Here is a 26,297-nt window from a genome sequence, read left to right as displayed (position 1 = left end):
ATGTATAATTTTAAAGTATTTCAATATTATTTAAGATAGTATATTTTTAAAAAATAAAAACAAAATGGAAATTACAACTTTTATGGAAGTACTTCTAAATTATTGAGTCTAATTAAAATTTGATTAAAGGTTGGTTTCATAAAAGTATTTCAAAACAAGTAATTGAATTTGAATATAATTTGATTCAAGGCGGGGGTAAGGTAGATTGAGAATAAGAGAACATTTAAATCAGAAACAATCTAATATATAGTTTAAATTTGATTTCACTGCACTGGCTTTACAAAAATTTCATCCCAAAAAGGCCACACACAATTGTTTGTCAACTTTTTTATGGTTGATGGAAAAATCATATTTTTCATGGAAATCCACATTAGTGGCGTAACAATCTCAACATCAACTTTTCCAAATCCATATTCTAAACAATTTTTATTGTATTTATGAATCTCTCTTTTCATATTTAAACAATGAGGTATAGTAGCATCCTATATTTAACATGTTTTAAGTCCAATCCCTCGAGCCAACTTCATAAATTGTACACGTTATTCATACCGAACTTGAGACAACCTGGGTTATAAACATCCAAATAATTCATTATTTTCATGGCCTAAAACATTACAAAATGATGCTATCTTGGCCCTACCCAAAAATAGCATTACAATATTTTTACCTTTCTTCTCAAATCCACTCATTTTCACACCCTCGACTTCATTCTCTCATAAGACATTACATGTACATATTCAGTTTTTAAAACATAATTTTAGTTGTCAACTTTTATTTATTTTTTATTATTTTATATATCACTCAATTTATTACATGCAATCATTTTTTTTAAGTTCTTATAATAAGTTCAAAACTACATCATATTACCAAAAGTACTCTTTTATATATGATGACTAATGTTGGAGTAACTACAAAAGTATATGTTTTGTAAGAAACAAATTAAAAAATATATATAAATATATATAATTTGTTTACACACAATACAATATTATTATTTAAATAGTTTAAATTATGTCATCCAGTTAAATATTTCAGTTAATTGAAAAAAATAACAAAGTTACTTAATTTTGAGTTCTTACCATTCTTAACTACGAAGAGATTGACTAGTTAAACGAAAATTACGTTAAGACCTTATTCAATTCCAATGCTCCATCTCATTTTCATTTGTACCATACAACAAGAAACACATTATTATTTATCAATTTTAAGGTTCATGGCAAGCCCCTTTTTACGTTCTTTTCTTACTATCTTTCCGTATTATTTTTTCACTATCTAATAATAGAACCTTTCTTAATGCACAATTATCTAAAATCAAACATTCACTTGTGAAATCCTACACTTCCTATTTACATTCACCATTTTCCGTGCATTGTTGATAAAAGATCTTTTCCAAGCCTCTCAAACTTTGTTTCATGCACTAAATTCATTTTGGAGTTGGGAACAACATCAATGAAAGTCAGTCTTCAAATTATAATTATGTCTATAACTATTTATACTTGTTTCTTTTTTCTTGTTTGTTATTTTATTCAAGTTGATGATTGTTCTAAATATGTTAATTGTTTTTGAAAAGGATAGTTGGTGATCAATAAATTGACAAGGGAAGATGATAGAACAAGATTACATGAAGGAATATGATAAGAAAATGAAGCAAATAGGGGAGCAAATGAGAACAATTGAACAAGAGAGAGCTCAAGCATTCAATGAGCAAAGACAAATGAAAAGGATTGCCGAGGAAACTAAGGTGATGGTTGATGAAACATTAGCCAACAAGACATCAAATTCAGACCAATTAAGTGTTAAAGAATCATCAAACAAGAAATTGTCAGAGAAAGATGTGTTATTGGACAACATGAGGAATGAGATGGATAATCTTAGATCATCTGAGAATAATGCCACGACCTTACTATCTAATTATAAAAGGAGAATTCAGGAGCTGGAGATTGAACTAGACAAGACAAAGGAGTCAGAAGCCAATTTGTTTGACACATTAGTAATGCAAACAAAACAATTGGAACAGAACAAGATTCTCCTTGAAGAGTCAAAGCTTGAGATAGCTTCTCTTGAAGAAAAATGGTTGTCAGATCAACCCTTTAAAAATCATGGTAATGAATTGTGATAAAAGAAAATTTTAAAATTGAATGAAGATTTTGATGAACATTCATCGTAACTTACGAGATAAAGTTTTTAATTTTGGTGAAGATTGGTACCAAAAATATTCAAGAAACTTCATCTTTTTGTATTGATTATTTTTGTTATTGAATCTTTTTGGTTTTGTTTTGTAGACATAGAAAATTATATTCCATCAAAGAAAAGTGAAGAGGGCAAGGAAATTGAGATCAAACCAAAAGACGAGATGTGCAATGGTGAAGAACTTTCTGAGAAGGTTAAAACCATGCTTGAAGAACTAAGCATACTTAAATCTGAACTGAAGTTAGCAACTGAAGCAGAAGAGAACAGTAAGAAGGCCATGGATGATTTGGCATTTGCATTGAAAGAAGTGGCAACAGAAGCCAACCAGGTGAAAGCAAAACTAACCTTAAGCCAACTAGAACTAGAGCATGCAAAAGAGGAAGTTGAGCGTTGGAAAGCAATGTTAAGAACCTCAGAAGAAAGGTACAAGGAGATTCTTGAAGCAACAAAGAAAGAAGCTGATAAGAACAAAAACACAGTTGAAAGGTTAAGATCAGAAGCTGAAGAGTCCCTTTTGGCATGGAATGAGAAAGAAATTGAGCTTGTGAATTGCATTAGAAGAGCTGAAGAGGAAAGATTACATGCAAAGCAAGAGTGCAATGATGCCATTGAGGGTTTGAAAGAGGCAGAGAGTAAGGTAAAAGTTTCAAAGGAAGAAAATCAAAAGTTACGTGATATACTTAAACAAGCCTTGAATGAAGCTAATGTTGCAAAAGAATGTGCAGAGATTGCAAAGGCTGAAAATGCTAGATTGCAAGACAGTATTAACCTACTTGTCCATGAGAATGAGATGTTGAAAATCCATGAAGTGGCGTCGTTTGAGAATATCAAAGAGTTGAAACGCATGCTATCAGAATCATCGATAAAGGAGTTAAAAAACGAGGACAGTGAGAAACCACCGGTAAAAGAAAGTGGCAAAGAAGACAATAGTAATGTTAAGGAGACAGGAAGAAGAGCAAGGACACATGGCAATTTCTCAATGGATCAAAGGGAACATAAAGAACCTAAGACTTTGAATAAAACATTTAGCCTTAATTTGAAGGAAATGATAATACCACATCATAGCCATAAGCAACAACAGAACAAATCCGGAAACGAAGAGGTCAATAAGGACATTAAAGATACTAAGGATGCTGATGACGACACATTAAAGGGTTCGATATTTGATGAAGTGGATTCGTCAGATTCAGAATCGCGACAAGATATGGACATTCCTGATGATTTTGATCATCTTGATGAATCTCATTTTGATGATACCGAGGGTGATAGGAACTCGAGAAAACGAAGAGCTTTGATAAAGAGATTCGGTGACCTTATACGAAGAAGAAGTTATCATAATCATCGGAAGGATTCATCCAATGAAGAACATTTACAGACGTAACATTCATTCTTTGTAAGTATTAATTCATGTATTAATTAGATTGTAATGTTAACAATGTTTTCATTTGAATTTTTTTTCTAGATGATTTCTGTAAGTTCAAGTATTTTTAGATAAAATTTTTGTTTAATCTTTTGTGTGAAGATGTTTCTTTTTTTTTTTCTTTTTATGTAAAGAATGATTGTATATGAAATGTTACATAATGTAAAATATAAAAGTTTCATATAGTTTAGATACAAGGGTTAATATAAAAATTTATGTTTCGTGGTTCTTTCTTGATGTTTGAAGAAAGGATAAATGTGTGATTCTAGCAGGCAGGAATTTACTTTTTAAAGTAGTTTAGAAAAACAATAAAAGATTCTTAGAGTTGTTTAAAGTTATTTCACTACTCTAAAAGAAGTCATTCAAAATAGTAATGAATAAAGTATATTATATATTTTATAAATCTTGTAAAATAATATTCAAGAGAAATGTTTTTCAAAATATATTTTTTAATTAAATAAAAAATTCTATATGAAATGTTACCTTACAGAAACGAACTTTATTAAATTTATTATAATAAGTTCTTCGCATTTTCTCTGCAGTTGAATGAAAACCTTCGATGTTTGCTTTGGTGAAAAAAAAAATATTTTGATGGGCTCAATCATATTTTAAAATTTTAAGCATTACAAATAGTAAAACAAACTTCATGTTTTTTTTATTAAATTCACCTGATTTACTGAATTAAACACTGCTTTATTTATTTGTTGAAATTAAAAAAGTTTGTTTTTTAAGAATTCATTTTTTTTATATATAATTAGCTTATGGAACTTAAATCATCAATTAATTTTTTTTTAAGTTGTACCACTAGATTTCATAAAGTTTGACAAAATTATTATAAATGATATACAATATAAAATTGATAGAAACTAGCAACATACTTTTTAATATTTTCTTTTGAAATTATAAAATTAATAGAAACATGTTAAATACTGTATCCTCAATCCCGCTGCTGTTATATTTATAACTACAATTATTTAGATAACATTCGCAAACTATAAAAATCAGCCATAAAATTATCACGAATATAATAAATAATGAAGATATATCTTATAAAAATATAACAACTCATATAAGAATGTTATCACTACATAAACATGAGAAAAAAACGGACTGAAAATAGATTATAGGCATATACTTGATTATTCTCGCAAAATTTTCATCATCTTGTATGAGACTCGTTTCAAATAAAAGTAAAGTGAAATTAAGAAAAAAATATAGTTTTCTTATATTTAATCCGGCATTAATAAGATTAGGCAGGAAAATTGTGTTGAGAGAATATTATTATTGTAAGATTAAACGGCGGGAATATTTTAATTAAAACATTTTGAAACACGGTATAAGTTATATTAGTCAGCTTTTCATCATGTCTAATTCCTCGTGTTTATTCAAACTTGTGATGATTTATACCTTGATTAGACATTAAACCGGTATTAATCACGTTGAGACTTTCATCTTCCACCGCATTTATAAACGGACATAGAATACAATATACCATGGGAAAACGGACCAAATTGGTTTTCTTACGAATTAGGGTTTCAAATTGTAATATTCAATTACAAATTAAACATATCAACGGGACACGGACATGGTTTTTGAACATTTTGAGGCCCACAACAATATTTTGGAGGAAAAATATCTTATCCAGAACAGCATGTGATTCGCATGTTCTTTACATTTCTAGCTAAATCCATAACGACAAAAGTTGCAAACGTGGCCAGCGGGTGTACCGTATCTCCATACACCGCCACCGCATTGAACTTCTGCTGGACACGTTATGCACCTTCCTTTAGCTGAGGAATATGTTTGAACAGAAGCAACAAGCGATAATAAATAGGATCGTGTTTTTCTGCGTCCACTGTGTAACTTGCTAACACTTAGCACCACTCTTTCATTTTTGAGTTCAGTTTTTAGACAATGACGTCATCCGTAGTCGAAGGTGGAAGCGAAAAGGCCAAACGCGAGCCCTCTGATTTGAGTACCGAAAGCATGAATCTGACGGCTGAAAACCTTCTACTTCCCTGTGAAACGTTCTTGAGAGCAGCATCTTCCCTCAAGGACAAGGTTCTTTTATATTTTTCTCTTTGTGCTTATATAGAATGATCTAGAACTTGTTAGAGTGGAGCTGAGCTTTAAAAGAAGTGAAAATATGGGTACGAACAGGTTGTGGAGGAAACTTGGAACCGGAGAGACCAGGTGGTTGATCCGACGGTGTATTCGGGACTGTTGGGCACTGCCTTCACTTGTTTGCGGTCGTACCAGGTTACCGGTTGCCGGAACGACTTGCTGTTATGCAGAGATATCGTTGACACGTGTGTCACCGCTGCACGTGCCTCGCTCAGGTATCTTCCATACGTCTACCAAAGAAGTAGATGTTTATGTATACTGGTATTCTAAAAAAATATATACGTTATGCAAATTTTCCTTAATTTTTCAATATGTATTTTTTTTAAGAAGTATTTTAAAATGTGTTTTTTTAATGGCATTAATTGAAAAAACTAATTCATGACTGACTAATTAATTGTAACTCCACTATTTTTAATACTAATTCATTTAAAATTTTGTTGAATTCTTTTTATGGTTACCCGTACTGTTTTCTTTTATGATAATATGACTAATCAATAAAAAAAAAGCATTAGCATTTCCCTCGTCATTTTTTAGGAATATTTCCAACAAATTAAGCATTATATGCTTGGAAAATAATGCTTAGGGCGTGTAACTTTTAATCAAAATAACAAATCTTAGATTTTAGAATTAGAATACAAGTTGGCAAAATAAAGTATGAATATGTAGTTAATTTATAGCAAAAATGAAGATGTGAAATAATGCATGGAATTTTGGTTGGGTGGAAAGTTTGATTCTTTTTTCGACGTGGGTAGGCCATGGATGGTTGTTGTTTCATCTTTTGATTTGATATTATAAAGACGTCGAGTTTGGCGTTAGTTTCAGGCAATTTGGGGAGATTCGATTATGGTAATTTAATAAGATATGAGAATATACATGGATGGCCGAATGCCACACTGGAGATTACAACTACCCTTTTTAATATGTTTTAAGTACATGAACACCCTCTCCAGTAATTTAATTAAAATGCAACTCAAATGCTAACGTACTAGAAATTTTGAAATCAAAATATATCAAATTGATAATGGGATTTCTTGTCAAATTTCAGTCGGTTCTAATTTTTTTTTTCTTAATTTTCTTAAAAGAGACATTTTCGGTACAGTAGTCTTATGTGACATTTTCGGTATACTTTTCTAAAGTAAGAGATACTACTTGTTTGTTACAGACACGTGACTTTTTTATGCGGTAGTGGAGGTGTTTACGCGCTTGGTGCTGTCGTTGCCAATTACATGGGGGACCTCAGAAAGCGTGACTTGTTTTTGGCTCTGTTCATTGAGGTAGAAATCATGAAAATGAAATTCATTTATGTCTGTCTGCATTATTTTGTCTCTGTTTTTTAAGGACAACGTTGCCAAACCACGTAATATTTTTTTGTTTGACGAATTTGTTTGTACACTTCATGAAGTGATTCGTGGTTCATATTCTTCATTTATAAAAGCTACATTGTTAAAATAAGTGCTTTCATATCTGTTGGAATCTTTGTATCGGACAAATATATGTTGAAGAAGATCTACTATGATTTTATATATATTTTTTTATATTTTGATGGGATTAATGAATAGGTGGCAAAAGAGAAAGCCCTACCAGTAGGACCAGAGGAAGGTGGTTTTGGAATGTCATATGATCTTATGTACGGACGTGCTGGATTCTTATGGGGTGCACTATTCCTAAACAAGAACTTAGGAGAAGAAGCAGTGCCAAAGGACATTCTTGTACCGATCATTGATGCAGTGTTGGCTGGTGGTAGAGCAGGAGCGTCTGACATTAAAGACTGTCCATTGATGTATAGATGGCACGGAACAAGGTACCTTGGTGCAGCAAATGGCCTTGCTGGTATCCTTCATGTGCTGCTTCATTTTCCACTTTCCAGTGAGGATGCTGAAGATGTCAAGGGAACTTTGAGGTACCTCATGAGTAAGCGGTTCCCTCGCAGTGGAAACTACCCCTCCAGTGAAGGAAATCCAAGAGATAAGTTAGTGCAATGGAGTCATGGTGCAACTGGCATGGCCATCACTTTGTGCAAAGCAGCACAAGTAAGACGGAAACCTTCCTTTTCAAATTTCATTAGAGATTTACATATCTGATTCTGAAACATGTAGATCAATGTTGTAGATCACTGGCGAATTTATCTGCGAATATAATGAATATAGATCACTGTGCGAATATAGATCACTCTTAAGAACTTGACTTATATGTTCTTAAGGACTCTTATATGTGAATTTATCTCTTCTTAAGAACTTAACTTACATGTTCTCAAGGACTTATCTGCCAATGTAGATCACTCTTCTTAAGATCACTGTTCTTTTTAAGGACTTATCTGCGAACGTAGATCACTGTTCTTCTTAAGGACTTATCTGCGAACGTAGATCACTGTTCTTCACTGTTCTTAAGGACCGGTTATATTTTGGCAAAAAAACTAACTTTTTTTTCAATAAATTCTTATTTTACAATATGTATTTGCAGGTGTTTCCTAGTGACAGAGAACTTCGAGATGCAGCAATAGAAGCAGGGGAAGTTGTGTGGAAAAGTGGACTGGTGAAGAAGGTGGGACTAGCAGATGGGATATCTGGAAATGCCTATGCCTTCCTTTCCCTGTACCGACTCACTAAAGAGAGTATTTACGAAGAGAGAGCAAAATCATTCGCTTCCTTCTTGTATGACAATGCAAAATCTCTTGCTCCTGCCAATGGCTATTCACTCTTCCAAGGTCTTGCTGGGACAGCATGCCTCTGGTTTGATCTGCTTCAACCACAAAACTCTAGCTTCCCAGGTTATGAATTGTAGATTGATGCAGATAGAACAAGTTTCATGTAAAAATATGACTGATATGATAGTAGAAGACAGAATTAAAATAACAATAACAATAATAATACAGTGTTTGTCGACTCAGAATTATGCGATTTAACTAATGAATAAACATACTTTAACCCTCTCTCTTTATCTACGAAAACTGAAACCAGATTGTTCTGAAGTTCTAGAAAAGGCTATTTGTAATTATTATAAGTTCATTTGTGAAATATGTGACACTAGAGATATAATGTCCACTGAATTTTGAATTTGTTTCGTTTAAGTAGTTTCAATGTCTAGTCCTGATCAATTTTCATTAGGATTGTTTTTAATTTTCATCCACGAGTGATTTTCAATTTTAAGAATTTTTATTATAAATATCACTGTTTCTTACTATTTTTTTATTGTAACATCCTGATTTCTTATTATATAAATATGAATAGTTATTTTTGTTGTAAATTTGTGACAGTTTACTCGTTTAATTAAAAATACAATAAAATTATATAAATTTTCGTTACTTTATACAAAGAGAATTAGACTTCATGCATAAGGAAGGAAGACTTTAACATAAAGATCATGAAAGAACATTTTTCAAAAAGCATTAAAACCAACTGACATTGTTTTTTTTTCTTTTCTAAATCAATCTGTACAATTACAAATTTTACATCCATTTCTCATTTATTTTATTTAATCATAATAATTTAACCTTCTAATTTATTTTCTACTCTTTCATTTCCATCATTTCACTCAAACAAGGGTTAAATAGCCGTTAATAAGAAATAATAAACACTACACCAGTTACACACTCATAATCTTAAAAAGATGATTTTATATAATCATTTTTCATTCATATTGATGAAAAATATTTATAAAAATTAAAAAGATAATATGATACATAATAATATCTCTACCAATATAAAAATATTGAAAAACTAGTTTAGATTATCATGTACCCTTTTTATTTCAAGTTTTATAGCAAGAAAGCTCTAAAGGTTCTAAATAATAAGAGTGTTTCATCCTACACCTCCAAGATCTCATCCTACACCTCCAAAAATTCCACTTTTAACCTTCTGACATCTCATCATTATCCTACACCTTTAACTTTATAAAAAAATTTATTTTTAATTTTAATAAATATATTTTTATTTTATTTTCTTTTTCTTGTTAAAATGACTCTACACCATCTTAATAATAATTAAATTTAAAATTCTAATATTATTTAATATAATTTTATATTTTAATAATTATTAAAATATAATTTATATTATAATAATAGTTATATTAAAAATATAAAAATAAAATAATTAAAATAAAAATAATAAAAAAAAAGTAAAATTATATTAAATAAAATATTTAATATATTCAAATATATTAAATTATATTAAATTAAATTAAATAATTAATAAAATTTATATATAAAATAAAATTTTAAAAATCATTCTTTATCGGATATGGATATCCGATTCATAACTCATCGGATATCTATATCCGATTAACAAATTTTTCAATTTTTTTTTTTTAAATTTTAATAATTATTAAATTTAATTTAATATTTTAATATAATTTAATATATTTAAATATAATTTTAAGTATTATTTTTATTTTCATTTTTATTTTATTTTAGTTATTATTTTTCAATTTTCGAATTATTTTAAAAATATAAATTATATTTTATTAATTATTAAAATATAAAATATAATAAGTAATATTATAAATTTTTATTTAAGTTTAATATTTATTAAATTTTAAATAAAAAGCAAAAGTATTAACATATTTTATAGATTTTAATATATAAATAAGTTTTTTAAAATTTTCATTTTTATTTAAAATTTAATAATTATTTAATTTATTTTAATATTTTATTATAATTTAATATATTTGAATATATTAAATCAAATTTATTATTATTTTTTATTATTATTTATTATTATTATTATTATTTTTATTTTTATTTTATTTTTATGTTTTTAATATAACTATTATTATAATATAAATTATATTTTAATAATTATTAAAATACAAAATTATTTTAAATAATATTTAAATTTTAAATTAAATTAAATTAAATTATTATTAAGATAATGAAGATTGTTTTTAATAAAAAAGAAAAGAGAATAGAAAAATATTTATTAAAATTAAAAATAAAGTTTTGAAAAAGTTGAAGGTATAGGATGAGATGTCAGAAGGTTAAAAATGAAATTTTTGGAGATGCAGGATGAGATCTTGGAGGTGTAGGATGAAACACTCAAATAATAATTATGGAAGTGGTTTTCCAAAGCTAAAAAAATTGGGCAAATTCTTCCCGCAACCCCATTTTTTTAGTCATGCACTCTCGAATATTAAGCTTTTTATATTTAAGTAAAAAATATATTTTAGATTATAAAATTTGAAAGTAAAAATATTTTTTATTTTTTATTTCTGAATTATATAAATCGAAAACCATTTTTTATTTTTGAATTGTGAAATCTATGAATAATTTTTTAAACATTATGTTCTAGAATATGTAATTCATAGATCTAAATTACATAATTCATAAAGGATAAAATGAAAAATTTAATATTCATGTAAATGTTTGATGAAAATACGGAAGAATTTGCGAAGAGTTTGAAGTACAAAGGCCCAAGCCCAATGCGTTTAACCGCTAATTGACCCGGATGAATATTGGACTACCGTGTGCCTCCAAACTGAAACTGCAAGTGCAACGCTATGGGGAGAGAAAAAGGAGGGAAGAAGAGTCGCACTCAAAGAAAGCATTTCCAAGAGAGCAGAGAAAATGTATGGAACTCCAAACGTCCTAGATCAGATTCAGATCCTATTCCTTTCTCCAACCCCTTCGCTACTCAGAACCTCGCTTTCGATCACTATTACAAGGTAAACCAACCTAACCAAAGCTTCGCTAAGTCACATACCGTAACTCCTCTCTCATTATCTCATTTCTTTGATTCTGTTCGTTCTTTTGCAGGATCAAGGAATCGTGTCATCGCAAGAATGGGATGCATTCGTGCAACTTCTCCGAACTCCTTTGCCCGCAGCTTTCAGGATCAATTCCACGTATTCATTTATTTATTTGTATTTAAACTTCTTTTGGATTTTCACCTTCTGTCGAGTGACTGAACTCAGCTGATTTTGAAAATAATCATCTATCTGTAACAGAATTTCAAAGTATAGAATAATTGCACGTGCGTAGTAAAGATAGTCAAATCCATTTCAGTTTGAATCTAGACTCGTTCATTTTAGTTCCGAGTTACTTGATGCTTGCTTAAGTTTATTGTGTCTTTTTATTCGGTGATTCCAGTAGCCGGTTCTGTGAGGATATTCGGTCTCAACTAGAGAATGATTTTGTGCACTCTCTTCAGGCTGAGGTAAGTCACCGGCAGCAATTTTGTTTAATTATGCTGGTACTGTTGATTTTTCATGTTTAAAGTCTTTGGATCTTTTTCTTGTGGTCTTGAATTGTTATATATAGGTTGTGGAAGGGGATGATACAGAGGCTATTTTACCTTTGCCATGGTATCCTGATAATCTTGCTTGGCATTCGAATTTTTCGCGAAAGCAGCTCAGGAAGAACCAAACACTCGGGAGGTTAGTAAGGTTTGGTACATGAGTGGTGTGGATTGAACCGATGTTAGTTTGGAACTAGATATGTAGTTCTAATTAACAGCGCAACAGCCAAAAGTTCATATTGATATATTATGATTATGACTTGATGTTTAGTTAATTACCTAACTATGACGACCATTCTTATTTATGACTTTCACATGCTGGTTGGTTGCATTTAGTTGTGATTTATTGTATCAGAATGTATTGTTTAGTTAATTAAAATAAATTATGCGTAAGTTGGTGCTTATGACTAATATGTCAATTCCTGCTCCCTATTATGTGAATCTCTCAGGTTTCATGAATTCTTAAAGATAGAAAATGAAATTGGAAATATTACAAGACAGGAAGCTGTCAGCATGGTGGGCCAGTTTACATTTTGTCTATCATTATTCATGATCGTAAAAAAGGACTAGCTCTTGTTCTAGATAGCTGGATGACTGAGTGCATGTATTTTACTTTATGATTCAAAAATTTAACTACAAATGTTTCTTTGCTACACAGGTACCTCCCCTGTTTTTGGATGTACATTCAAATCATTTTGTACTTGATAGTAAGTAACTTGTGCTGTACTGAAGTGGATTTTGTCACTTTTACCAATTTTTTGTGCTATTTTGTTTGTTTGCCATGCATATTTTAGTACTTTTAACTATTTTTTCTATTTGATTGCTTTTATTCAGTGTGTGCAGCGCCAGGTTCAAAAACATTTCAATTGCTTGAGATTTTACATCATTCAACTAAAGTAGGATCTCTGCCCGATGGAATGGTTTGTGTCTGTGCATAATTTTATTCTATTTGTTTCCTAGACAAAACATTCTAGCAAATAAGGTCTGTCCTCATCAGGCTTCATGTGCAAACTTTATTAATTACTCTATGCTTAATTAATCAGGTTATAGCAAATGATCTAGATATCCAAAGATGCAATCTTCTCATTCACCAAACCAAACGGATGTGCACAGCCAACCTGATTGTCACCAATCATGAAGCTCAACACTTCCCAGGATGTCTCTTAGAAAAACATTATGATAAAATGGAGCTAGATCAAGAAGCCCAGTTATTATTTGATCGTGTTCTGTGTGATGTCCCATGCAGTGGAGATGGCACCCTTCGTAAGGCCCCTGATCTGTGGAGGAAATGGTAATTTTCGTTCCTTTCCTGGATGCATTCTTCTCCCTTTATCTTTAACCACCATATGCTATTTCTTGGCTTAAGACTGATTTTTTTGTATAAAGGAACACAGGGACTGGAAATGGCCTTCATAACCTACAAGTTCTAATTGCAATGCGAGGTACATTTTTTATTATTTCTACCTTTTTAAGGGAAAATGAGGTGGGTAAATTATAACCCTGTTTTAGTTTATTCGGCTGGGAACGTTCCAGATAATATTACTTAAATAAAAATATATTTGTTTTCTCAATCACAATCTCTATAGTTAAATTGAAGTTACATTCAAGGTTGATTTAGTAGAGAAGTTGTATTGACTATTGTAGATGACAAGCACTCTTTTTCTTTCCCCAAACAATTTATTTTTGTACTTTTTTAGTTTTAATTTAAACTGACGGTCTCTTCTTCCTCTGGTTCAAATTTTTTCCCCGTATGGTACTTGGATCAAGCTACTGCTATTATTATTATAGATATAGACATAGATGAGTATAGGGTGAACTAGACTTCGCTACCAAGACAATGTTGGCAAACTCAATCATTCTATTGACGTTCTTAGGTGCATCTTTACTTAAAGTTGGTGGAAGGATGATTTATTCAACATGCTCAATGAATCCTATTGAGAATGAAGCGGTTGTTGCAGAGGTAATCAGCCCTGAAAACTCTGAAATTATATTTCTTGCCAGCTATGCTATCTAGCTTGTCCAGTTATGGGCTTTCTATTGAAGTGTTCTATTTTCATTTCATGTTTTTATATGTATAATTTGTTCCTTCATTGATGCGGCCCTTACCCCTCTATCATGGATCAATTGGTTGTTTTCTTAGATATTTAATGGATATTTTTTTAAAAATATAAACATACCCTTGATTTCGAAAAAGTATTTGATAGCAACGTGTAATTTAATCAATGGATCAATTGGTTGTTTTCTTATATATTCAATGGATATTTTTTTAAATACAAATATACCCTTGATTTCGAAAAAGTATTTGATAGCAACGTGTAATTTAATCAATGGAAGCTAACTAGAGCTAACTATCAATAGTTCAATCGCATCTCACTTATCTTCTGTTGGCACGTGCTTCATTCCTCTTGTTTTCTAATTGATGTCTACTCTTTGGTATTGCTACAAATCTTTCTGTGGTTGCTATTATAGCTTGCGGTTATGACGGAAAAACTCAATCTGAGATGTCCCCACTTTATAATAATTCGTCCATAACATAAAAATTTGCTTTTATTTATTCAAACATTAATAGTTTTTCTTTTTATTTGAAAAAATAGTTGGAGTTTTTCCTTATTAAAAAAAAATTATGTTCAATGCTTTGGTATTGGCATCTACTAGAATACACTAACATTGTTTGTAGCACTTAAAGTATTTTCCCTTACCTACCAATTGCAGGTTTTGCGAAGGTGTGGAGGATCCATCGAACTTGTAGATGTCTCTAGTGAACTTCCCCAACTCACTCGTCGACCAGGTCTTAAGAGATGGAAGGTTTGTTTTTCTGTGACTATTTATTGCCTTGTGCCTTAGAGTTTGAAGATAAAACGTGTAATGTCTACAAAAGCATGCATAACTCTTCTTTCTGGGGCTTAGAAGGAGAAAATGTCTTCATTGTTTGTGATAATGAATTAACTATTTCAATTTTATTGTGTCATGGCCTGTTATTCTTTTGGTTGGCTTATTTTTTAGTTGTGTTTTAGTTGTTAATTCTTTGTAATTGATTACTGGGATGTCCTTCAACTTGTACCCATGTTCACATTCCTGGTAAAACATTGAATTTCAAACTTGAATAGAAAAATATTATGTTTACCCAAATGAACTTGAATTTCTAGCAGAAGATGTTTGATTATTGTGTAGTTAATTGAATGCAGTACTCTAGAATAGAAGGATCTAAGGTTATGCAGTGTGCATTGAAATGTATCTGAAGATAGTTTGGATGTGCAGGTATGTGACAAAGGCAAGTGGTTCATCTCCAGCAAAGATGTTCCCAAGTTTCGTAGAAATGTAGTTCTTCCCAGCATGTTTCCAAATGGCAGAAGCTATCAGGATGTTGGTGATAGTAATTGTAATATCATCATGGAAGGTGATATTAATACTGATGATGCTAAGGGACATATCGAAGATAATACCCAAGCAATGGAGAATCCTGCTATGCTCGAATTTACTGAGGAAGATTCTGATTTCCCACTAGAGCGGTGCATGAGGTTTGTGCCTCATGATCAGAATACTGGAGCCTTCTTTATTGCTGTTCTGCAGAAAGTTTCTGCTCTTCCTGGTAATTTCTTTTATGATTTCAGTTGTTTTTCTCTCTCAAATCCTGACTAACAGAGTCAGGGAATTCTAGTGGATATTGGGAATAACTCCTTCAGCAGCCGCTTTTAAATACAAACATATTTTATGTGCCCATGCCTTTTCTTGCCATAATAGGTTTGTGATTGTTGTCCCTTTGCAGCAATCCAGGTAAAACCTAGAAAAGCAGTTGGGAAACAGGTTGACACAGCAAACCAAGGCAATGAGGATGCACACGAACTGCATGCTAATCCATTATTGGAAAATATATCTGAAGGAAATTCAGAGGCTAATGTAAATGAAAATGAACCTAATGAAACAGATTTGAAGGTTAATTCTGTTGCATGTGAAGAAACGGATTTCAAGGAAGCCCAAGAACCCTGCAGTATAGAAATCATAACAAAGAATACTCCAGGCAAAAGGAAACTGCAGTTTCAAGGAAAATGGAGAGGCATTGACCCTGTTGTCTTCTTCAAAGATGAAGGAATTATTAACAGCATAAAGGCATTTTATGGCATTGATGATCAATTTCCATTTAATGGTCACCTTGTAACAAGAAACAGTGATACAAGTCACGTGAAAAGAATTTACTATATATCCAAGTCAGTCAAAGATGTTCTGGAGTTGAACTTCTCAGTGGGGCAGCAACTTAAAATAACTTCTGTTGGTCTGAAGGTTTTTGTAAGTATATTATCTTCTCAATTACAAGTGTTTTTGTTATTGTAATTTTTATTGTTGATTTATTTATAACATATGCTCCTTATTTTCAATAAAATTTTACTCAAAGTGAGAACATGTATAAAGTGGGAAAGTAGTAATTTATTTGCCGTTGATATAAAGTGTAGATAATTTATTTCAAATAAAAGATGGATACACCTTTACTTTCTCTTTTCAGAGAAGCAAAATCCTTTTAAATAATTCTCTATGCAGTAGTGAAAACAGTGACATTTGAGGACACAGATCAGGTTTAAACTTGTGTGGGTAAAGGTTACCATCTATTTATATAAATAAATTAAGTCAAACTGAGTTATATTGACAAAATTATAGTGTATGAAAACACAGATATTAAAGTAGTAGCATGACTAGTTAGTGTTAACGATTCCTATTACTGTTTTTCCTGACTCAGTTTAGAATATTTTGTGGGATATGAATCATGGTAAACAACTGGGGTGTGAGATTTCTTTTTGTCGTGATAATTGATATTGGACTGCTGTGATATAAAAGCCTTGATAGTTTGTTTGAATTTTTATAAAAACCTAATTACTTGTAAACAATCAGTGGCCTGCCCTTAACTGTCAGTGACAAATGAGTTATTTGATTAACTCTTGTACTTGTGAATAAGTGAAAATGCTTGCCGATGTCATCATCGTACAGGAAAGACAAACTTCATGTGAAGGAAGGTCTGCACAATGTTCTTTCCGGATCACTTCTGAAGGATTGCCCCTTATTCTCCCTCACATCTCCAAACAGATTCTAAGTGCATCTGTAATAGATTTCAAGCATCTTCTGCAGTATAGAGCTGTAAAATTTGCAGATTTTGTGGATGCCAAGTTCGGAGAAAGTGCTGCAAACCTAATGCCCGGCTGTTGCGTGATAGTTCTGGGTGAAGGTATGCACCGGCATGATCAAAGAGTAAATGCCAATTAGCCTGACTCTATTTTGACCTTCTCCTTTCTTCGCAGGTAGCAGAGCTGCTGCAGGGACCCTCCAAGTGGATGAGTCAACTGTAGCCATTGGATGCTGGAAGGGTAGAGCAAGTTTGACTGTCATGGTTGGTGCATTGGAATGCCAAGAACTGCTCCAACGGCTTTTAATGCGTCTAGATACACAAACAGAAAAGGACTCCTCCATGCATGAGGACCAACCGTCTGGTACCAAGGGAGATGAAGCACAAGTGGCAAACGGTAAAAATGAAGAAGCGGGAGTTACTGGGTGTTAGAAAAAGGTGAATAATTTACGGATATTTAATATTTTTCACTGATTACTTGGAGTAGTCAATCTAGGTTTTTACTAATTTATTCACAGCTCCTATCCTTTTAGTCATGTTTCCCACCTAACTTAAGTCTCATCCCTCTTACAAAAAAGCATTTTGCAGAAATTAGGGCCGTGGTCCACCCATGTATGTTATGAATTTATTTTCTATCCGTTTTTTTTTTTCGTCGTGTTATTTATAGCCAAGTTAGCACACAGACTTTGCTCAAATTTGTATCAATAGCTTTTAGTGACTTTACCAGAATTTTACTTGACAGAAGCGTCCATTTTACTTAACCAGCACGACTTTGAGTATTGGAAAGTTGCTCTAGTTGGATGTTAGGGAACCGCAAGATCACTGGTTTTTGTGAAAAAAGGTTAACCAATGTCTGTTAACAAATTGGGTATTTTGCAGTTAAACTTTCATTTTTCTCGTTCTGTCAATGTCTGTTCACGCATAGCGTACAAAATTGAAATTAATTTATTTAAAATCTTGCAAATTTGTAATAGTTAAAGTACTATTAGTACAAATGCATTATCGGCTTTCAATTTAAAAGAGAAGCTATTTTTGCTTTAGATTATAATAATTACTACTTTTTAAGTTTAAATTAAATTTTATGTATTATTATGTTCTTGTTTTATTTTGAAGTTTAGCAAATTTTACTGTGTTTAAAATATTATAATTTTATTATTGTAATGCGGTATTAAAACTTTATCTGGAAATGTCATCCAAGACCAAGGACTTTGGTATCAATCCCACAAGATTTATTATTTCAGATTTATCAAGACCCGGAACCTTTGTTATACAAACTTACAAGCCTTTCAACAATGTTGATTAAATTGATTCTTGAACTTTAAAGAACTATTTGTGCAAACTCGGACTTGCAATAGACTCACAAGGCATCAAGCTATATCAGGCTTCGAGCATGGCATTTTACAATCAACTCCATTTCGAGTCTAACAAAGTTACCTACCAAAGATTTAAGCTTAAATTATTACCACTATTTTGTTTTATTTTCTGAATAAAATATTTTTTTTAAATCCAGCACAACAAAGGTCAGCACTGATTAATGAGATGAAACTTTAATTTAATTGAAAAATAACAATAAACATATCTAAAACAGCACGCTTAAAGTCAAGGAAGACCAGCACTGTCAGGATGATGATTTTCAGTCCGCCCTACATGTATTCTATTCCTACTAACAGATAAAAACATTTAATTACTTCCCTTTCTTGATCTTAATGAGCAACTCATGCAAAATAAATTTTAAATAATGTAATAATATACAAAATAAAATGCACCAGACTAATAAAAATTGGTGATAGGAACACAACCATGAAAATCTAGAAAATTTAAACAAATTATAAATAAAGTCAGGATTACTGACAACACATGTTCCCCTTGGGGATTTCTTGAGCAGGACCAGGAACAATAATCTTCTTACCAGACAGAGATGCTGAGTTGCCATTTCCCTGACTATCACCAGCCGCTAGGTTCTTCTTGTTAACAATGTTGAATATTTCTGTCAAAACCGTCATGAAGGCTGTTTCAACGTTAGTCGATTCCAGCGCTGAAGTCTCCAAGAAAAATAAGCCTTCTTTCTCGGCAAATTCTTTTGCATCGTCTGTGGGTACTTGACGCTGGTTCTCCAGATCACTTTTGTTTCCTATAAGAATAATGACTATATTCTTATCAGCATGGTTACGCAGTTCTTCTAACCAGCGAGGTATGTGATCGAAGCTTTGACGTTTTGTGATGTCATAAACCAGCATTGCCCCGACAGCACCCCTGTAGTATGCACTTGTGACTGCTCTATATCTGTAGAATAAAATCATTTATAACTGCAATCAGTATTCGGAGTAATGGTAAGTTAACCATGGGTATTGGATACCATGAAATGATCAGAGATAAACTTGACAACAGTGTAAAGTTTGAAAAAGCACATACAACCTAAAAATATACACCGTACAAAAAGATCACAACATCCAGCAAATTAAAATAACTAGGCTGAAAATATACATACTGCTTTAACTTTTTAAACTTCACAATATACCGATGAATTCCAATGATTACCCATACAGAAATATACTCAACCATAATTGCCAAATATTTTATTCATAACCCTCCTCTAAAGAGTTAAACTCATTGAGTGATAAGCTCTCACGTTTCCGATTTAGTAAAAAAAAAAAACTAAAGTACTCTACAAATAAGATCGCATCCAACATGCTCTAGTAAAATTGTATACTAAAGAGGATATTATAGAGTGGGCCAAAGAAGTAAGAAATTGATAATTTTTTAATTTAAATTTGTGGGTTAAACTTTTAGCAACACGCACAAGCCCCCTTCAAGCGCAAATTTTTTGCATATATTCATAATCTATACATACTACTTATGTGGATGGTCAATTCGGTCACAGATGCTTCTGTTTGTGTTGAGATCTCAACGTACGTGAGTTTTACACCCAACGATTCTGTTATACTACAAAGCTGGGAAATAATTATTTTAAAAGAACAATCCCATGGAAATTGAGCAATGATGACAGCTAATTATAAACGTAGAAAAAATTCAACGTACTCCTAATTGCTTTATAAATTTCATTTCTCTTTATAAACGTAGAAAAAAATTCAATGTACTCCTAATTGCTTTATAAATTTCATTCCAAATTTCATTCCTCTCTCTTGTACAGAATGAAATAAGTTTATACTACTAAACAAATTAGCACATGAAATTTTGCATCTATAGGCATTAACAACAATTACTTCACAAAAGATACCAGAAATTGAAGAAACGGTTTTTAGAATAGTACAAAATATAATCATAGGCCTACCTACTAGCAACGAGTTTATTCTCACTCCGTGTACAACCAGAATTCCTTCAAAGGGTAGGTTTAACACAAGTTTGTATAGGTAACTCTTAACCTTCAGGTCCATTACACAGGTATTCTCCTTCCAAATACACTTGCATTAACAGTGCAACACAGATTCAAACACCGAACAGAAATTTGTAGAAATTATTTCTAAGGATTTTATTGGGATATGTAGACAATTCAATCTGATTACTATAGTCTCGAAGTCCTAATAGCACACTACATATGAACTAGGAATATTCTAACAGATATGTCACTTCCAAGTGAGGTTCTAATATGTCCCATGAAAGGGTGTATAAACTCTGAGAGGGCAGTCAGGTGACACATACATCTTTACTTGTGAAAATTATTCTATAGAATTTACTTCTTTCTCAAGTAAATTTCATAATTTTACTTGGCTTTGTTAAGAAGTGGATTTTAAATTTAAGTCAAACCCACAAAACCCGTCTTGTAAATGATATTTGCACCTACTTATATAGATATATATATCTCGTGCATGGTAGTAAACATTAATAGGTGATCCGATAGGTGGTTGAACAATATATCCAACAAACAATGAATCTCGCTAAGATAGGCTTTAATAATGACTGAAGTGAACTTTAAGTCTTACTCAATCCCACAAAATCGGTTTATAAGATGAGGTTTTCACTCACTTATATACTATGAAATTGTCTTATCTCTAGTTGATATGGATCTTCCAACAAGCTTTGAGTTCAACACAGTCAACATCAATACTCAAATTGTCGCAAGAAAACCTTGACAAAACCCAAAACAACTTGAGAAAAGGGATGTTGTTCTGACCTTCGTCCAAACGAAATTGGCAGGTGATCTGAGACAATTGTGATCGCTATTAGTCTTTATATATGAGACATGGTTAAGCATTATTAATTCGTTTTTGTAATTATAAAATTTGAATGTATTGCATAAACATTGACGGGAACCAAAGACATGGAAATCTAAATAGTTCGAGTCCTAATAATTTCTCCCCAGTCCGGTTCCAAATGGCCCAATTAGGTCACCCCTCTCACCACACATGTCCAATCGATAACAACAGTAATTCTCTTATATGTAAGGATGGATAATCAATAGATAATCTTCTAATCCTTTAAAGATAAGGTGGAGATAATTCACTTATCACTAAAAAATAATTTCAAACAGACTAATACCTCATATAAACTCATATGAGATAGGCTATCTATATGTCCCTCAAGTCCGTACTCAAACATCCACCGACTACAATCGTAGAGTTCTTGCCACGTCCAACAAGACATCGAGGTACACGATCCCTACCCATGAGTTTGTCCCAAACAAGTGCAAAAGGTTGGTGACAAGATGAAGTTAGGTTTTAATTTCTGACCTCTGTTGTGGTCATTCGTCAAACTATTTCAAGGATACGTCAACATGCAATCAATGATAGCACAAAAAATTAAACTCCAAAGTTCAATATCCTTCCGCGACACGCAAAACATTCAAAGTCAAACTCGGTTTGACTCACTACTACAGACTAAGTTGGCGGAAAACACGAAGCTGAACCACTAAAAAAACTGAACCGAGGATCAAGTCTTCCGCCGGCCACGACCAGACGAGTAGATCAACTCAGCAAACAAATCTAACATCTAAGTATCTAACTCAGAGTTAAACTGCGTAATAATTCGCCGCGATCAGAGCATACAGAAGGTAAGCACTGATCAGTAGCTATTGTTTCAAAGGCATATCAATCAACAGATACAATACGTAGCGAAAACCTAACAAGACAAAAAAGATCTACAAAATCTTCCACTAAAATCCTCTAGGTTTTACTTCGAACAAAAACAACGAAACGAAACAAGTAGAAAATAACAGAGTATAGTATAGTTGAAGAGAAGTAGAAGACGGAGAGATAGAGAACCGTTCTTGTCCCGCAGTGTCCCAGATCTGAGCCTTGACGCTCTTGTGCTGAATCACCAAAGTGCGGGTTTGGAACTCGACACCGATTGTGGCCTTCGAATCCAAGCTGAACTCATTTCTCGCGAATCGCGCAAGTATCTGCGACTTCCCCACCGCCGAATCGCCTATAAGCACCACCTTGAACACGTAATCTACCTTTTGGTTCGCGTCTCCGTAGCCTCCTGCACTAGCCATTATTCAGGTAAAATGCACTTTCTCCTTCTTTCTCACTCCCAAATTTGTGGCTCTTTCTATTTCAAATTGAGCTTGGTCGGCGATTGATTAAGCAACTGTTTAATGCTTGGATTAATTTGGAGGATTATTAAGTGTGGAACAGAGTAGTGTAGTGGGATTCATATGACACGTGGCGGTATGGTATTGGGCGCTGGTCCCTATAAGCTTCATTGATTTTATTGAGAATAAAATAAAATAAATTTGTGTAGTGAAAGGGAGGGAAGAATGGTTGAAAACAGCTTTATTACAGTGATAACAGTTGTCAAAAAGTGTGGCCAGCGAATGTCTTTGCATTGGGTGGAGTTATCTCGTTGATCGTCTTGACGGCAATTCCTTTTTTATATTATTTTTTCAACGTACACACATGGGAAAGGTATTCTCTAATCTTTTAAAAAATATATATATAATAATAATAAGCCTGAATAATTATTTAAATAAAAAAGTATTTCACATATTTTATTGTTAATATAATTAGAAAAACAACTATAGCTGTAATATAATAATTTTAATTTGTTTAACTGTGTTTTATTTTTAATAATTAAGTATGCGTTTAGTTTTGAATATATACACATATATATTTGTTAAATTAAATTAGTGTGTAACTATTTTAAATTTACAAAAATAGAAAAACAAATGATTGAGGCATGTATATTAATATTAAATTTATTTTTAATGAACACGAAAGGCTTGAGTGTTAACTCAATTCAACTAATATTAATAAAACTAAAAAAAATTATATTAAAAATATCTTTTTCCTTGTTATATTAAAAATTAAATATATTAATATTAATTTTATTATATTTATCCTAATAATAATAAGAATACAAAGTGAAATACAACGGTAATGATGTTTCAGTAAGTGTTTTCTTAACATTATCTTGTTAATTTTAGAAAATTCAGTATAATTATGTTATGGGTAAATATAAATAATGAATAACAACCTCACGTTGATACATGTAAATATAAATTTTATTATTACTTTAGTTTGTGAAAAATGTTGATTTATTATTTAAGTAATAAAAAAAATAAAGTTTAAAATAAAATAAATGAGAAATTGCACTTTTGAAAACCTCTTTATTAAATTTTACTATTTAAGTTATAGTTTGCTAGTTTATTTTTTATATGGATCTTTTTATGTTTTATTTTGTATACAATTTCTTTATTTATTTTTGTGGTCTTATTGATCACATGTTTGTAACTCTTAAATAATTAAGTGATGATTGAACAGATAAGTAAATTATATAACCATAGCTAAAATATATATGAACTATAATAAAAATTAATGAGGATAAAATTACTAAAAAAACATGTTCAATTCAATTAAAATTAGTTTTTTAATTCTAAAAAATTATTTTTAAATGCATTATTTTTTATAATTAAGTAACTAGTTTAATTATCATTGTAAAAGATTATGGTTTCGATTTCTCTAATTCTTTATATTTATGTGTTCTTCCTTTTCTTTAGTCTGTTTTTACTCTTTTACTCGGTTCTCAAATTCCTCTTCGGTATCAAATTATACTATTATTTATCTTTTTTAAATAAATAAATAAAAAAAAAAACTCCCAATCATTCTCACGTAATGACGTAGATTCAATGTTTTATGATTACTATGCTTTTTCTCTATTATATGCACACATCCACATGGCAAGTCATCTTTTTATGTGTATAGATACGGTATATATACGAAACTTTTCTACGATTTTCACAAGGACAAGGAGTCTATTTGGGAATATTTTTGGTACAATAAATTAAGTGGGATTAATATGTTTACCAAAGTAATTTAAATCGATAGACTTGTTAAGTTAATGGCTTTGTAAGCTAAGAATTATATTTATTTATATAATATAAATATGTTTATATATTTGTAGTTAACGTGTAATCTTTAAAATATTATTTATGTTTAAATATTTATATTTTGAACATGAAATTGAATATTAATGAATCATGATATAGATTTAATAAATAATAAATTTTATTATGATAAATTTCAAATTATTTTAGTATTATTTTAAAATATAAATTTCAAGTTTAAATTAATTTTATTAATAATCTTATAACATATTTACATTCAGTTATATATTATAAATTTATTTTATTTTTAGTTAAGGTAAATCTCCAATTATAATTAATTGTATATGATTAATCATACATATATTAGTGATTATTCAATGTTTTGCATATTTTAATGATAATTGGGTCAAACAGATTTTTTTTTGTGAAATTGTTACATAAATAATTAAGATGGGTAGTGTGTGCAGATTAGGGTGTTGTTTATATTTCAAAGCGTGTTAGATATTATGAAGTTTGATTGTTAACACGAGTTTGGAGGCTTCTTACTTACATAGAGAAAAGAACGGTTAAATTTTGTTTTTATTTCGCGTGTGGACATAATCTACTTTGACATAATAGCACTTGCAACCATTACAGAGGAGGAATGAGAAAATATTAGAAAAGTGTAATGAAAGTGCATTAAAGGTGAAGAAAATGAAGATTTCACTACACGAGTTCAACGTAAAAAAGATAATGAGAAGGTAACATTATTTTAAAAGGATGATCAACCTTACACATCTTATGAAAAGTTGTGAAAAGATTTCAAATGCAAATACTTTAGAGAAAGTGATTAAAACTCTTTTTCCCAATTTTAATTACATTATGTGGGTACAAAAGAGTCCAAGAAACAAAAATATTTTAAAGATTTAAAAAAATAAATTTAAAAGTGTGTTCGTTTATATAGACAATACTACTGAAGCGTATAAGAAAAATAGAATTGTGAGTTAACTCGCAATTCTAACTCATGATTATATGTCTCAAGAGTGTCGTCTTGGAAACAAATACATATAAATAATAACCATTTTATTATATCCTTAAATAATAGTAATCATTTTGTACAATATTGAAAGATATATATTCATATTTATCATTAAAGAACACGATTCGCTTGCCTTTATGTTCGAATAATAAGTTTCTCACATCACAATTTTAAGCATCACCTAAATAATATGAATGAACAAAAGATGTTACAAAATGTAAAAAACCATGACAAGTTACACTTGTTAGGATAAGAGTTTCTCTCTAGTGCAAACAAATAAAACAAAAGAAAACCTTGACATGGTTAAGTGTTATGATCTTACACTTGATTATTTTAAACATCTGCTTTCTATAAACAAAATAAAATTATTGAAAGAGTAGGATCTTACCAATAATAAAGTAATGTATGATCTTAGTGTCTTCTCACACATAAAAGAATATAGAAAAATAACACCAACTATTTTATATTTGTCAATAATATGTCAATTAAACTGGATAATAATAATTAAAACCATAAAATAAATTAACCAAATAAAATCTCAAACTCAAAGATTAAAAGAAAACTGAAATTTTGAAAAGACGAAATGACCAACGTTTGAGACAAGTGTAAATAATTTAAATACGAGTATTTTGGTATATTTCCTAGCAGTTTGTTATTTTAGTTTTATATTAGATGTTGACATTCCTTTCAATAAAAAGAAAGAAAAATTATATGAGATGAGAGAAACAAAAGTTCAATAACTAACGAGATAAAAGGTTTAAAATCTCTTAAAGAATTTTAGTAACTTTTTATTAAAAGGTCACATATTATTTATAAATATAATATATCTAAACTCGAATACTAACATTTTTATATAAATTATAAAAAATTAATCGAATTCAATAAAATTTCAGTTCTTTATTTTATTTTAGTTTAATTTTACACTA

General features: G+C 30.8%; 4 protein-coding genes across 4 annotated transcripts; 3 read left to right on the top strand and 1 right to left on the bottom strand.

Annotated features, from left to right (window-relative positions):
• The first annotated feature begins 1,562 nt into the window (after positions 1–1,562).
• Positions 1,563–3,571, top strand: LOC108327662 (WEB family protein At4g27595, chloroplastic). Its single transcript, XM_017561345.1, has 2 exons — positions 1,563–2,102; positions 2,283–3,571. The coding sequence occupies exons 1-2, from the start codon at positions 1,604–1,606 to the stop codon at positions 3,569–3,571; spliced, it is 1,788 nt and encodes a 595-aa protein (XP_017416834.1). The 5' UTR covers positions 1,563–1,603.
• A 1,771-nt stretch (positions 3,572–5,342) lies between these two features.
• On the top strand, positions 5,343–8,620 carry LOC108328353 (lanC-like protein GCL1). Its single transcript, XM_017562212.2, has 5 exons — positions 5,343–5,671; positions 5,771–5,949; positions 6,897–7,008; positions 7,294–7,764; positions 8,195–8,620. The coding sequence occupies exons 1-5, from the start codon at positions 5,525–5,527 to the stop codon at positions 8,513–8,515; spliced, it is 1,230 nt and encodes a 409-aa protein (XP_017417701.1). The 5' UTR covers positions 5,343–5,524; the 3' UTR covers positions 8,516–8,620.
• A 2,558-nt stretch (positions 8,621–11,178) lies between these two features.
• Positions 11,179–17,832, top strand: LOC108329541 (uncharacterized). Its single transcript, XM_017563798.2, has 15 exons — positions 11,179–11,389; positions 11,481–11,569; positions 11,814–11,880; positions 11,985–12,100; positions 12,411–12,477; positions 12,620–12,668; positions 12,796–12,881; positions 13,005–13,252; positions 13,348–13,403; positions 13,836–13,921; positions 14,674–14,766; positions 15,220–15,550; positions 15,728–16,245; positions 16,939–17,173; positions 17,247–17,832. The coding sequence occupies exons 1-15, from the start codon at positions 11,225–11,227 to the stop codon at positions 17,501–17,503; spliced, it is 2,463 nt and encodes an 820-aa protein (XP_017419287.1). The 5' UTR covers positions 11,179–11,224; the 3' UTR covers positions 17,504–17,832.
• A 926-nt stretch (positions 17,833–18,758) lies between these two features.
• Positions 18,759–22,637, bottom strand: LOC108329411 (ras-related protein Rab11A). The gene is made up of 2 exons (XM_017563597.2): positions 22,291–22,637; positions 18,759–19,354 (listed from the first exon to the last, which is right to left on the bottom strand). Exons 1-2 carry the CDS (start codon positions 22,521–22,523, stop codon positions 18,916–18,918), a joined length of 672 nt encoding a protein of 223 aa, XP_017419086.1. The 5' UTR covers positions 22,524–22,637; the 3' UTR covers positions 18,759–18,915.
• Positions 22,638–26,297: the final 3,660 nt, after the last annotated feature.

The sequence above is a fragment of the Vigna angularis genome, chromosome 2 (assembly GCF_016808095.1).
Source record: "Vigna angularis cultivar LongXiaoDou No.4 chromosome 2, ASM1680809v1, whole genome shotgun sequence".
In the NCBI taxonomy this organism is placed as follows: Eukaryota; Viridiplantae; Streptophyta; class Magnoliopsida; order Fabales; family Fabaceae; genus Vigna; species Vigna angularis.
The sequence above is the reverse complement of the archived record's forward strand: the minus strand, read 5'-3'. Positions and strand labels throughout refer to the sequence as shown.